The 15,313-nt window shown below is 45.2% G+C and overlaps 1 protein-coding gene across 1 annotated transcript in view; it reads right to left on the bottom strand.

Annotated features, from left to right (window-relative positions):
- Positions 1-11,841, bottom strand: part of LOC111147946 (follistatin like 1) — a 52,878-nt gene extending 41,037 nt beyond the window's left edge. The window contains exons 1-2 of the mRNA XM_022504207.1: positions 11,738-11,841; positions 11,525-11,581 (exon numbers count right to left, since the gene is read on the bottom strand). Coding sequence (XP_022359915.1) covers positions 11,525-11,581; positions 11,738-11,740 — 60 coding nt within the window. The 5' untranslated portion in view covers positions 11,741-11,841. The remainder of the gene's footprint in view (positions 1-11,524; positions 11,582-11,737) is intronic.
- Positions 11,842-15,313: the final 3,472 nt, after the last annotated feature.

Raw genomic sequence — 15,313 nt, 5'->3', positions numbered from 1 at the left:
GGCCAGCACTGCTGGCATTTCCGTGACTCCCACTGTCTCAAGACAGCTGAAACCTGACAGTCTCATAAATTCACTTACCTGCTTCTTATGCATGCAGCTCAGGCCAGTAAGCCCCCTCTCCCCCTGAGACAGTGTGCGACAGACTAAGAAAACTGGGAAAGTGAGAGAGGAGAGGCAACACAAGTCAGAGCTACAGAACTGTGCAGATTGTGCTAGAAAGGCGCGGTGCCAAGCAGACACTGTCTAGACTTTAACCAGCCCCTCCAGAGGGGCTGTGGGAGGAGGGGGAGCGGGGCCAGAAATCCTGCTTGCTTTTTGTTCAGCTAATGCAAACACATGACACAGCCTCTGACAGGCTCCGGGCTGGGAGTTCACTTAATCTAAGACATTTCTTCCTCGGGGCTGGAATTCAGCTGTGGGCTGAAGGAAGTTGTGCTAATCCAGCAATCAGAGAGAAGCTGGGAATGCTTTTCCTAGTTCCTGTGGAATCAGAGTTCCCCAAACTAGATGGAATTGAGCAGCAGCCCAAAGGAGCACATTTGTGGGTACAAAAGAACAGATTTTTCTTTTAAAAATTCTCATTTGTATCATCTTAGCCAAATCCATGAGGAAAACCCACAAAGATACAGAACTGGCTTTTGATGGAGGCCTGTTACGAAAATTTTATGACTACTGATATTGATTTATAAAATGTATAGATGGAGAAATGGCCACCATGGTCCAATAAGCATCACACATCTGAGAGAAAATGCTGGGTTTGGAGAGTCCAAGTATGGGTTAGAAAGAAGATAGCCCCTCCTCTGGGCATAAAGACAAGCTCTATGCCAGGGCACAGAGAGTGCAGGATGGAGTCACCCCATTCTCCTTGGCCAGCTGCACTGGCCCCAAATGACCATACCCGCAAAGCTCAGTTGGAGCTTTGGAGTGGTCTTCAAATTGGTCTGACTCAATGTGGAACACTGGTGAATGCATCTGAAGCACAAAGACACTGTCTTAAAACATCCCCTAAACCACTGAAAACAATGCAGCAGGTGCCCTAACATTAGAGAAGCCACTGAACCTGAACCAGGTGGAGGTCCTACCCTACCTATGCAGCCCACAGAAGTGTGGATCCAGACACTTACTCAAACAAAACACAAGGAGACCTGTGGGGCACCTGGGTGGCTCAGTGGGTTAAAGCCCCTGCCTTCAGCTCAGGTCACGATCACAGGGTCCTGGAATCGAGCCCCGCATCAGGCTCTCTGCTCAGTGGGGAGACTGCTTTCTCCTCTCTCTGCCTGTCTTTCTGCCTACTTGTGATCTCTGTCAAATAAATAAAATCTTTTTTAGAAAGTTTAAAAACACGAGGAGGCCTGTACAGGTTTTTGGTCTGGGGTTTTGTTGGTTTGTTTTTATCGTGTCCATGTGACCTGGCAAAAAATGTTTTTCGTTTCTTTTCAGAGTCCCTTTCAAAATTAGACGTGATGGGCCTAGCACAGAGGGCAACTGCTTCGAGAGCTGAAGTGTGAATTTATATCCTAGCTTTACTCTTTACTAGGTGGCTGATTTTGAGTAACTAACTGAATTCTCTGAGCTACGGTTTCTTCATCGATGAAGTAATGAAAATTACAGTATCTTCTTATCAGGTTGTGAGAATTAAATAAGACAAGGCTCTTTCCCTCTCCTCCTACAGTTGTCTGGCTAACTACCACTCATTTTTTGGGGCGCAGCTTTGGGAGACCTTTTGGAGGCCTTCTCAGATCCCCCGGTAATGGGGTAGGTTCTCAGGCCCATCCTGGTACTTCCCACACTGGGTCACTCTGAGCCTCTGTCCCTGTCTGTCTCCCCCACTGGACTGCAGGCTCCTGGGGAACACGGTCTACATCTTAGTCACCAGCATTACCTTAGTGTCTGACAGAGAACAGGGTTGTGGTACTTTTTACTTTTTTCCCTTGAGTTAACTTTGTAACTTTGTGAAATTTTACTTTGTCCTGGAGGGGTGAAGCAAAACACTGCAGGAACACTTTGTGCAGGTTTGCCTCTGAATAAAATGTGAACCTGGTGGTCGGTGGATATTTTGGCAGCTCCCAAGGCAGCCTGAACCCTCCAAGATGACCTCTCTGTAACGGTGTTGAACACGAGAAAGAAGAGGAAAGACAAGGAGGTAGAAGGGAGAGATGAAGAGGAAAGAGCAACACAGCAATAAAGACCCAGCTCCGGGGCCTGGAATCAGTGGCCACGTGGGGTTGCAGTCAGGGCTCGCTGCCAGACATAGCAGTGCCCGGCAGAGGACTTAAGGTTTGTGTGCAAAACACATAGAGCGTTGCCTTGGTTCCCAAAGGGACAAATCGCAGCCTGTTCCAGGAATACTCCCCTACCCTGTCTTTGAGAGTAGGTATTTATGTTTTGAGCAATGAAAGCTAAAGGATTCTAGTCCTTTGCCTGATCATATTTTCCGAACCCCAAATTTAGAATTCGTGTCCCACTAACAGGTGTGCTATAGGGACGACAGCAAGAAAATATGAAAATGACCATCCCACAAAAAATCCAATCTCTATCGGTGGCCATCTCCATATGTAAGAAGGAGGGGCCCAGGGGAGAGAAAAACTGAATGTGGAAAAACTCCAGGAGCTTTAGTCCCTCTTTGCTTTTTCTCCCTCTTCTTCCCTTTCTGCTATTCTCTCTCATTCACTGTCTTTAGGGAGAACCTGTGCTGGTTGGCACAGCCCACTGCCTGTGCACAGGAGGTGCTCAATGAGCACCTAATTCTTTTCCTGCAGGAAGGATAAGAAATACTATCTAGAAGTCTGAAAGCAAGATTGGCTCAGTAGAAGCAAGGGCTCTGATACAAATTCTGGGCATCAAACCATCCACTGAAATAAATATCCTACTTGTCGTTTATTGTCGTTTAAAAAGCAGATGATCCTTAATCTCTGGAGAGAGTAAAAGAGGCAAGGAGAGTTTTCTGCAAGCCATGGGTGTGTGCACCCGCACCCACTCCCACACCACAAGAGTTCTGGAGCTCTTCCAATAAACAGACGCCACAAGAATGATACTAGTAGCTAACACCACATTCTATGGGCTGAGCCACTCTTCTAACTGCTTTACATGTAAGAGCTTTTTTGATGCTCACAACTAACCTATGGAGTAAAAACTCTCTAGTAAAACCCATTTTATAGATGAGGATACAGGCTGAGAGAGGTTAAGTAACTTCCCCAAGATCATAGGGCTAGTACTGAATTCAGGTAATCTAGCTTTAAGGTCCTAGCACTAAACAATTATGCTGTCCTTCCTCTCAAAGATAAATCAGAAATGAAATACAGTGACCTTGAGCCAGCGCACAGGTTGTACAAAAACAGACAATGCCTAGTGGATATTCATACATAAATTGAGAATTCTCTTACTGAAATCATTACAGAGTCAAAAACAGCCTCAGTGCGTTGTAGGAGCTGGTAACAGGCACTTATCTCTTGCAGGTGTTTGGTGTTGACTATGTTCCATGAGTAGAGGAAACCTTACCCATTATCTAATTGGAGAGATATGCAGAGAGATGGCCATTATCCCCATTTTACAGATGAGCAAAGTGAGCTCATGGAGGTTAAGTAACTTATACAGGTCTCACAGCCAGACAAGGGCAGCATTCAAACACAGCGTATTACCCAGAGCCCTTGCTATTAACTGAAGCTGCAAATCAGAGATATTAGGTGGCTTAAGAAAGGGGGCAGAGCAGGACTTTGAAGTCAAGGACTCTCCTTATTTTATAATGTCCTTCTTAGTGATGAGAAGGAGCTGTAGCAGGGTCCGTGTAAAAGATAAAACTTGGCAACACCCAGATATGCGAACAAGTGAAGAAAGGGACTCCGTGGAAGGCTTGAGTGATGTGAATGTAAGAGAAAAGCATCAGCACGCCAGGAATAGACACAATTTCCACACAGAAAGCTGCCACCTACTGGACGGGCTGGTCAAGTAGTCCAGGTGGACAGGTAGCAAATGGCCCCAGTGACTCAAGCAGGGCCTCCCAAGTTCTGAGAAGGCATTCTTCTCAGAAGGATGCTACAGGATTTTCTGAGAAGTTTTCTCAGAAAATCCTGCTGCATTTCAGGGTTTTCTGGACCAGCAGCCAGAGTTGAGGAATGGGGTGGTACTTTCTGAGAAAGCCATAAATCTGGCCCCCTAAATTTGGCCAGATCCAACTGAGCTGCACAGGAGCTATGGTAATAGCAACTCCTTCAGAACAGGGATCTACCCGGTACTGCCTTGTAGTTCCACACTCTTCTCAGTAGCAGCATATGGGCAAAGGGACTGGCATAATGCCCGGCATGTCCATAGATCAATAAATTACATTCATTTACTATTACTGAACGACAGAATCAAAGACTGTGGGGGAAAAGACAAATTTTGCCTTAGACACAAAAATTTTAAATCTTGAACAAGATAAAAAGTAACGACAAAGAGGAAGTTTCCTTCTATCAACTGAAGCCAATATCCCATGACACACACATGTATAAATCGGGGCCTGAAACATGTCATGGCTTTTGCCATGTGTCACATGACTTGTTTTGACACGAGTTAAGCTGATCAAAAATAGTGTCCGGGATTATTCAGGGAACATTTTAAGGGTCATAAATTCAGACTTAATCCTGGGAATAGCTTCTTGGTGATGGTTTCCAAATGAGCACATAAAAAGTCTGTGTGGAGATTTCATGGAACTCCTCCAACCACAGCAGAAAATGCAGATTTATAGGGTATATTTTGTACTCCAACTACCCAAAGAGCTTTCTATTAGCAAGTTATTGCCAGATGGCTGCTAATGCAGGAGCTGTTATCTATGACAGCAGCAGCTCATAGAGCCTTAGCAAGAACAACTGTTTACTCCATCAGAACAGCCAAGAAAATTCTCATTATCATATTCTTGTTGATGGCCAGCATTAGAGGGTTTGGCTCCCTTTAAGGTGTTCAAATTTGTCTTAAGAAGTCAAAAGCTTGGGAAGGAATAAAGTGCCCCCCCCTTTTTTTTTTGACATTTTCATCTATTCATTACTCTAGTCATACCATCTATTACCCCATGTTTTCTTTGTTTCACATAGTCCTGACCTCTGCCTTCTAATCACCTTAATTTTGCTTAAAGATATACCAAGGTTTGTCAGATTGGATTGATGTTTCTACAAGGAATGGTAAGTATCTTTTATATCACACACAGAATAACTAATTGCTAGTGGCTACCCAGAACCTCGCTGAGGATTTTCAAAGCTTCTCCAGACTCAGGAGGACAGTATTCTATGATTGATTAGCAATGTCTGTCAAGTGTTAGGGAGAGGGGAGTTGTGACATGCATGCCATCTTCGTACCATCACTGAAGGCCATTTATCTCACAGTGTTGTGAGATACTTACTTTTATTGCCTACAGGGTCTAGTAGGCTCACCACATACATCTGTTGATTGACAATTTCTCTGAAAGGAAGGATAAAGGGCTGATTTATCTTTAGGTAGTAGAATCATGGTAATTTCATTCTTTCCTCTAGTCTTTTCTATATTCTCTAAGGTTTTCAGGAGCATATTACATTTTCATATTTTATCAGAAAATAGCTCATTTTTTTATTTAAATAGAATAGCATATATTAGGAGGGTAAATTCCTCCTGAAAAAGAGGGGTCACAAGAATACTCAAGATGAATTTTAAAGCACTTTGTTATACTTCTCTATAAATCTGTATGCAGTTGTGAGGATAATGCAGAGTGGCAAGCGTTCTGCTTTTTAAATTAAATTCTAATCATTTGCCAGAGCCTTATAAATTTTTGTAAACATAACTTTTAGTGGCATGTATTGTTGTTAACCCTTAACTCTTCTCCTATTGTTGGATATGCAGTAGATTTTAAGTTTTTTTTGCCATCATAAATAATGTAATGGACATCTTATGCAGTCCCTCTGAAAGTAATAATGGCCAGGGCAAAATGGTCAAAAGAATTATTTTAGTTTCCTTCCTTGATTTAATTTCTCAGTGTAGATTATATTGAGCCTCGGAATACCCAGCTGCAAAATAGCCAAGTCAGCTCCCCCAAAGCTGATCCAAAGTCTGCTAAAATGGATTCATGTCAATAAAGACTGTATTTAACTGTGTTTGCTCTACGCCTGTGTAGTTAACAAGAAAAACAATTTTCTAGTATAAACACTGTTAACTACAAGCTAAAATGCTTACAATAATATCCAAATTGCAATTATCATATGGAGAGGGTCAATTTACCTTTTCATAATTATTAAAGGTTTACTGTTAAAACATGAATTAAAAGCTTGCCAAATATTCCTAGGGCCAAGCACGAAGAGCCTGGACTAATTAAATGATGAATGATAAAGTGTAACTGATCATATCAACCCCTCACTCTTTTCATCGTAACTGTTTCCACATACCTTGAGTTCACAGCCTGCTTTCTGCACCTATTGCCTCACTCTTGATTGGGTGGTGGCTACTTGGACGTATCTATCTGTAAAATCCATCAAGCTGTACCTTAAGGATTTGTGCATTATACTAACGTTAAACAAGCAAACAAACAAACAAACCCACAAAACTTTAAAAACCAGGGAAGCCCTACATTAATGTAAAACAAAAGAGCAATAATTACAATTATAAAGACACTTGTTCATCTTGTAGGTATAACAATATTATAGCTACCACAGTTTAAAGCACCTGGCCCATCTTTAGACTGAAAGCAACCTGAGGGCAGAGACCATGTCTGCACTTCAGGCATGACTCTGCCCTGTGCGCAGGGCGTGCTCAGCCCGTGGCAGGAGTACTGCCTGATGGGCTCTGTGAAGAGAAGGCCTGTGCTGGTAATGACTCTCTCCCACAGAAAGCACCCCACGCCCAAGTCACAGGCACCAGAAGACAGCAAACTTAGAGAAAATTATGCAGTGACTTGCATGACATTAACCACCTGGCTTACAAAATTAATCCATCTAAGTATAAGGTTTTTTCAATCCTATAATATCTGGTGTCATTACATTCATTCTGTTTATGGCTATTGGGAATTTTATCTTGATGTCCAGTTATTTGAAGAGGAGTAGGAAAATGACACTGACATTTTCAATCCATGGTGTGTGACCACTGGTATTTACAGTTCATCATGTTCTCTATTTTCCTAGAAAAACATCTTTCTGACCCACTGACTTTGAAGACTTTATTTTCTTCTCCAAGACATTACATCCATCGCAGCCTCATGCCCACTGATTGCCACCTCACCGCTCCTTCCCAGCTAGCTCCTTTGAGGTTGGGAACGGACTCCTGCTTTCCATCACTCAATCCGGAGGCCTGCGTGGGAACTGTAACATGTCCTTTGTCTAAAGACAGCTTCAGTGGCCAGGCCTCAGTGTGCAGGGTGCTTGCCCTTCCGTTCTGGTTATTCAGCAGAGGCCCCACTATGTTTAACATTCTGATTTCCGGGGCGCCTGGGTGGCTCAGTGGGTTAGAGCCTCTGCCTTCGGCTCAGGTCATGATCTCAGGGTCCTGGGATCGAGCCCCACATCGGGCTCTCTGCTCTGCGAGGAGCCTGCTTCCCTCTCTCTCTGCCTGCCTCTCTGCCTACTTGTGATCTCTCTCTGTCAAATAAATAAAATCTTAAAAAAAAAAAAATTCTGATTTCCAATAATGGTCTTTAGAATCACAGCAAGTAGTTTATTTGTGAATGGATAAACAAGATATTATTTTAAAGGTTAATGTACAAGATGAATATTAGAATCCTAGTTCTGTTGCGGCTCTAAGGAGGAGTCAGAGAAAGTGGGCCCTCCATGAATCCACCATTAGAATAATTCTGAAGGATATAGAGAAGATCCCACATCAGCCAATAAAACCCCACTAGTGGTTGATTAACTTGTACGTTGATAATGGGCTATAAATGAGAAACCTGGCTTCAACAGGACAAGGACCTAATAATCGCCTCATTTCTCTGGGTAATTATTATTGTTACTATTATCTGAAGTGATGCACTCACAGTTCATGGGTCAAGTTATGCCTTAATGGAGTGAGTGTTCTGATTGGTGCATCACTCCCTTGCACATGTGACTTATCATGGTGATTTTATAGACCTGGGATGCTGGCAATCAGAGCACTAGCAGACACAGCCGCTGAGGGAGAGCGGAAGTGTGCTTGGGTGCTCGCCAAGGCTGTCTTTCAGAAGCAGGCAGCTGGGCCACAGGGTCCCTTCCAGCCTGCCATGTTAGAGTAGACTTGGATCCACCCACTGAGACCCAAGGGCACATGGACTGTCCAACTTTCCTAGCCTCTGTCCACACCTCTCACTTAACTGCAGTAATTCTCTGTGGGAGGGGAATGGGTGAAGGAGAATGAGCAAGCCCGCACAGCCCCCCCACCCAACAGAATCTAAAAAAGGGGTAGCCTTGTCACTGTTAGTTGAAGCATTCCCTCAAGCTGCTGCCAACCCCCCCCCATTCCTCACCCATATAGATGCTAACATATGCTCTTCAGCAGACCTGTGCCACCCTCGCCAATATCCCCTCTCAAGCATAGACTGCAAAGAGTGAGCTCAGGTGGAGGGAGCAGAATGTGGGGGAGGCTGCCAGAAGGCATACATTGGTGATAAGAATATTAAGAAAAGAGAGAGTAAAAGAGAGGAAGCAATCAAAAAAGCAAGTAGTACCAAGTAAGAGACCATAGAAAACATGTGAAATAGAACACTTCCCTTAATGAGATTTGTTAATAGTTTCCTGAATCTAACCAAACAGGATTTACAGACTGGCATTAATAATGACAACTACCTTTTCCCAAGCCTGGGACACCTCTGATTCTGAAGTCTTGGCTCCTTCCAATACCAACATGATTTGTCAAGGAATCACATATGTTGAGTTAAGTACTTGCACTTGTATTAAACCAAAAAGCACCAAGAAAACTAAGTTGATTTTTTAAATTTCGTTTTTTGAAAAAATTCAACAGTATTTGTACACCTTTAGCCCTAAGGTCTACTAACAGGGATTCATGTCAATAAAGGCTGTAAATATCATTATTTGGCTTTGTTTGCTGTACGTTCTTATAGCTGGTAAGGAAAAATGTTCTATCCCAAGCACAATTATAAAAGACTTAAAATAATATACAAATTGCTAACATGGATTAAAAACTTGTCACATGTTACTCAGGCCAGACATCAAGAGACTGGATTGATTAAAAGATCACTTGGGGCACCTGGGCGGCTCAGTCAGTTAAGTCTCCAACTCTTGGTTTCAGTTCAGGTCATGATATCGTGATAGTGGGATCGAGCCCCACGTCAGGCTCTGTACTCGGCATGGGGTCTGCTTCAGATTCTCTCTCCCTCTCCCTTCTGCTTACTCTCCCTGCCCTCTCAAATAAATACATAAAATCTTAAAAAAAAAAAAAAAAAAAGGATGATCCTTAATAATCTGGAGGCATGAAATGTAACCAGGATCATACCTACTCCTCCTTACTCCTCAGGTACTCTGAGTTCGTGTCTACTTTCTGCACCAACTCTCTCAGTTTTCATGCCTTGGCACCTTGATTTTGTCTGGGAATTTGGTGGGAGAACTCTCTGGTCTTCTACCCAAAGCAGGAAATTGCTGCTGGGGGAGTTTCCTATGAGAACAAAACTTTTCCCTGCAATGCTAGTCAATGCTAGTCAGCGGGGGAGGGGGGTATAGTGCAGGCTGCCTAGAATAGATCCTGGACCTTGGGTCACAGGGCCTCCAGCCTTCAGTCTCCTGGTGCGGGAACCAACAGCTTCCTCATACCTCACATCTGCATTCCAGTTCACTGAGTGATTTCACACACTAGCTGGCAATTCCTAAGCCTGCCGTAAAACCAACCAGGGATTCACCTCATCCATCATTGGACTGCAGCTGCCTTTTGAGGGCCACAGCAGGAATGGAAGGGTGTTCCCCAGCCAGGGCTAAATTAGCCAGTAAAGAGCGATCCTCCCTCAAATTCAAACCCTGGAAAACAAAATGCATAAGAAGCAGATCTGGAGTTCAAGATGGGCCCCAAACACTGAGGGAGCTGGATTCAGATCCTTCTTCAGAACTGATTAGCTGTGTGACCCTGGGCATGTTATCTAATCTCCTAAATGTGTTTCCTCTTCTGTAAAATGGGGATTAAAAAAACTGACCTCATAAGGTTGGTGAAGATTTAAAAGAAATGACACATGCAGTCCAATGTCTGCTATGTAAGAAATGCCCCAAATGTGAACTCCTTCTGTGGGGTAGTGGTTAAGAACCGGGGGTATGATGCCAGACTGTTTGGGTTCAGATCCCTATCCCTACCATGTAACAGCTTAGGGCACTGGGTAAAATACATAACCTCTGGCTCAGTTTCCCCATCATTAAAATGGGGTTTCATTATGACACAAAGTAGATATCCAGTAAATATTAGCTAGTTTTTAAATTTCATTGTGAGCTTGTGTTTCCAGTGCAACCAATAACACAATAATGAATTAAGTGAGAGTTTATGTATGAATTAAGTGAGAGTAATATATGTGTATTTTTTTTTTTTAACTCATGAAGACCTTGTATGCTTTTATGATTTTTTTGCTGGGCAGAGTCAAACTGTGATGCAAAGGGTGGGGCTAAACTGTAACTGGAAGAAAAAATTCAAAGAGGGGGAATAACCACCCACCAGGGAGCTATTTCTTTTGTAATGTACATTCCATTTCTTCTCCCTCATGCTTTTTAATTCCTTCCACATTTCCTGCCATAATTATCAAATGTTTGGTTTCTGACCTCACTCTTCTGGAGACTAGAGCCCAGGGAATTTGGAATTGTTTATTTTCTGTCCATAAACCTTTGAGTTAATGGAGGGGCTTGTGAGTGAAGGGTTTGTTGGTTTGTTTGTAGTGTCTCAGGAAGGTCACTGGAGTTGAAAGGAAAACATTACCAAAAAAGCGCTGAAATAGTTTGACTGGAAACGTGGAGCCCCCAAAGAGCAGAGCAACGGATCTCTTACACTTGCGCAACGCTGGATTAAGGGGAAATTGAGCTTTTAAAAGGCTGTTATGGCCCTGATATTAACACAAAATCCGAGGGCACTTTACAAAGAAAGAAAGAAAAAAAAAAAAAAAAAACGGCTGGGAATCACAATCTTACTTTATAAAAAAAGAAAAAAGCATTCCGCCCTAAAGGAGAATCTCTCCCCTCCCCTTTCCCCGAGGAGTTAGCCTTGGAAGGAAAAAGCCCCCAACTATTCTTAATTTCCTCTTAAGTAAAGGAAAGAACTCAAAGTCGCCTTTTTGAACTCAGGGGCTTCCCTCGTCGCCCCCTCCGTCCCAATCCGCCCAGCTCGTCCTCTTTCCCCCTCCTCACTCTCCCTCCATATTATCGTGGTGGGGTTCCCGCTTATGGCCCAAACTACTTTTCCTGATTTGGAGGTTTAAGTTTCGCAAGTAGCATTTCTGCTCGGAGCGCCCCCTCGCCCCACGCATGGAAACTCCCAGTCCCACCCCGGGAGAACATCCCCAGGACGCACTCCTCGCCCGGCCGACGCGCACACCCAAGTGGCCCCGGAGCCCGAGTTCGGACCTCCTCGGCCGCTCACCTACCTCGGCGTGGACCCAGGCGACCGCCACCAGCGCGAGCGCGAGCCAGCGTGTCCACATCTGCGGAAGAGGGAAGAACGAGACTGAAGGCGCCGGGCCCCGCGCCCACCCGGGAAACTTCGCGGGGTCCCGTGGACTCGCCCCCTTCGCCCGGTCACCCTCGTCCGCCCGAAGGGGTTGGACCACTGCGCCCCGCGCCGCGCGTCCAGCTCTCACCATGGTCCGGTCCCGGTCTCCTGAGGGCGCGGGGCAGGGCGGCCGCAGCGAGCTCTGAGGGAAGGTGGGAGCTCCGCCGCTCGGCAGCCTCCGAGGAAATCCGACCTGCGCTCACCGCCCCTTAAGACCCCTCCTTCCCCGACTGCCTGGCCCCCAGCTCCTCCCCATTCTCCTCCCCTTCTGCAGCAGCGGCCCCCGCGGCTCGCCGCTCCGCTCGGTCCTCCCCGCCCCTCGCTCTGGGGAGCCCGCGTGCGTCCTGGCACCGCCCGAACAAACCCCTCTCTCCTCAGGCCGCCAGGACGTGGAGGCAGAGCCAGAGACGGGGTGTCCGGGGGGCGCTGCAACAAAGGCGGAGAGGGATGGGGGGCCGAAACCCCACCCCCGGGAGGGCCCTCTGGCTAGCTGCAGCTCTGGCGGGCAGTGGGCGCGGGCTGCGGCGATGGCCAGGTGGGCGGTGCTGCAGGGGGCTCCCGGCCGGGTCTGGGGCGACAGTGTGCAGGAAAGGGCTCCCTGCGGCCTGGGGAGCCGGAGCCGCCCCCCACGACTGATGGAAAGAGGGCTGGGGGCGCAGAGGGACCCCTTCACGGCCCAGGGACCAGGGCGTCACGGCAGACAGAGTGTGAGGAAGTGGGTGCAGAGGCCGGGAGACCAGCCAGCCAGGGGAAGACTGCTTTGGGTTCAACCGTCAATTTCCTTGGGGGAGAGCTGGGAGCCGGCCCCCTCTGCTAAGAAGATATTGACTCCAGCGTTTGCCAGCAACCTCATCCCGTCCTTTCCTCTGGTCCAAGAGTGGTGTCCCCCTTCTTTCTTCAGTTTACCCCCCATTACCTGTGCCCTTACTCCCACCCCCGTCATCCCAGGGCCCCTCCCTATTCTTGCTTCCCATCTCCACCAACTTCTTCCCAAGATCCTTCAAACGTATGCTACCTCTTTGAAGGTGTTAACTCCCCAAACTCCTGGCTGTGGCATCTTTCCTACCTTGTGCCTGGTGTCCCTGGTACCGAAACAAATCCCCTTGACACCTGACAGATTTATCATGCCCGAGGCTGAGCCCCTCTTCTCATCAGCTCCAGGGCCTGCTCACCTACTTCTTTCAGAGGAGTGGAGTGCCATCAAAACGTTTCCCCACTCCCTAGACCCTGGTTTCAACGCGTGCTGGCAGTTTGCCCTTCGAGATCTCACATGCATCTCTTCACTGCCATTCACATTTCCACTTCCCTGGGCCAGACCTTCATCCTACCTCGTTCGGGAATTCTGGAAACCACCTCTGGTTGCTTTCTGGCTCCAGACTCTCCTCCCCTAGTCTCCACTGCAACCCGTTGCAGCGTTTTAACCACCTGATTTCAACTGTCCTCCTCAGGCTCTTCCTCTCCTCAGAAACTTTTAGCACTCTTCTTCCACATCGCATTCACTCTCCCCCTTTCCTGAAAGGCTCCCATCACTGGGGCCAACCTATTTATGTTACTGTACTTCAGCTATTTAATGCAATCCTTTTGCTCAAATCAGGCCAGTATTGTCACTGACCTCTGAACTTTTCATAAGAATCGGTTTCTTGATTGCTTACTGTTGTGATTCTAGGGGGTTTCAGATAGCACCCATGTTCCCCATGAGGGTTTGCAATTCATTGAGATAGCCATTAGAGTCAGACTCACCAAAGGAAAAATCTCAGGTTTGTCCTGGGGGCAGGCACTGGAAGGGTGGCCATGGCTTGGATCGGGGAGGACAATGGATCTGCATGTACTTTGCCCCAGAATTAAATAAAATAAGACATGTTAAATGGATCTCATAGTACCTGGCAGTCCCAAGAGGGGTTGGACAATTTGCTGTGTAACATTGGGAAGCTAGAACTGCCCCCCAACTCCCTCATGACTGATAGAAGCCTGGAGATGCAGAGGGACCCCTTTTGTGAAAATCTGCTCTTATAAAATTGACTGCAGTTTTGCAGTTTTTGGAAAAGCAGAAAACACATGATTTCTAGGGCAGGCGAGCTCCCCAAACTTGAGGGGTCAGAGCGACACATATTTAGTTCCTCTTTCAAGCTCACCAGTCAGACAACTCATTCTGCTCCCTTGATACGGAAAAAAGAGAGGTAGGGAATAGATGTCCTCCCAGCCCTCTGCTCCAGTCTCTGTGCTAGGATTGAAGGCAAATGTGATGTGTAAGGTTTTGCTCCTGCCCTCTAATAACTCAAAATACTTTTTATCCCTCACACATCAACTGCACCCCCTCGGAATCTGGCATGATCTCCTTTCCTCTCTTTCTCCTTGTGTCTATTCAAAGTCAAAGTCTGTCTTTCTCTCCCCAGGACCCAAGTGAAGTTTCTTTGCCTCTCTAGCACCATTTCTGACAATAACTTGGCCATAGTGGACATGAGGTTTAAAGTCTAACAAACCTGGCTTTCAATGTGGTCACTACCACTTACTAGCTGTGTGACCTTCATCAAATTACTTAAACTCTCTGAACCTAGGTTTCTGCATCTGACAGATAGCAATGATAATGTCTTGCAGAGGATTGTGAAATGTAAATGTGGTAGGTTCTAGAAAGTGTCTGGCAAGTTGTAGACCTCTATAAATGGTAGCCATTATTTCATTGACCCTGTTTGCATCTGAGTTGCAGCTGGTACTGTGTACTAGGTACTACAGAGTCATTCAACACATCTTATTTTATTTAATCATCACAACAAACAGAAAAGCATTTTTTTTCATTGCTTCCATTTCCCAAATAAGGAAACCAAAACTCAGAAAAACTTGTATACTTTTCCAAGGTTAACAGTTGGTTATAAAGCCTTACAACTTGACATTTTATAATATACTGTTATGCAATGTTTAACACTTGTTCACATAATTGTTGTTCTTGATTCTCTAGCTAGATTTTAAGATGCTTAGGGCATAAACAAGTTTTTTGTTTGTTTGTTTTATCTTTATTCTCTCTACACTTGAGGCACAAATAATGGATCTGATTTTATCAAAGTTACAGATTCCTGTTTAATCAAGGGCACCATAAAAAATGATAAATTAGAAGGAGTTACTCAATATCTAAAACTGATATGGAACTCCTAAGTACAATATAAATGTAACTCCTGCAAATCAGTAAGAAAAAGACTGGAACCCCAAGAGAAAAATGGACAGAGGGTATGAATAGGCAGTTCCCAAGAAAAGGAATCCCAAATGATCAACAAGTAGAGAAAAGATGCAAAAAATCACTGGTATTATTTAAACTGCCAATGATCCTATGAAATCAATATTATTTTACTACCTCCATTTTATAGGTAAGGAAATCGAGACACAGAGGTTTAATGTAATTTGTCCAAGGTTATATATTAAGTGGTAAGTATTATTTTATAATCATCACAGAGGCAAAAATTAGACAGTTGGACAATGCTAAATGTTAGCGTGTGAGTAGTACAGTCTTTCTGGTGTATTGTTGATTAAGAGCATGGATTTAGAAGCCAGATTGCCTTGGTAGTAAATCTTGGCTTACCTACTTACTATGTAACCTTGGGCAAGCTATGTACCCTCTCTGCATCTCCGTTTTTTCACTTGTGAAGTGGGGATAACAATAGTACTGATTCCATAA

This window comes from Enhydra lutris, unplaced genomic scaffold (genome assembly GCF_002288905.1).
Source record: "Enhydra lutris kenyoni isolate GAN:26980312 unplaced genomic scaffold, ASM228890v2 scaffoldscaffold2, whole genome shotgun sequence".
Classification (NCBI taxonomy): domain Eukaryota; kingdom Metazoa; phylum Chordata; class Mammalia; order Carnivora; family Mustelidae; genus Enhydra; species Enhydra lutris.
The sequence above is the reverse complement of the archived record's forward strand: the minus strand, read 5'-3'. Positions and strand labels throughout refer to the sequence as shown.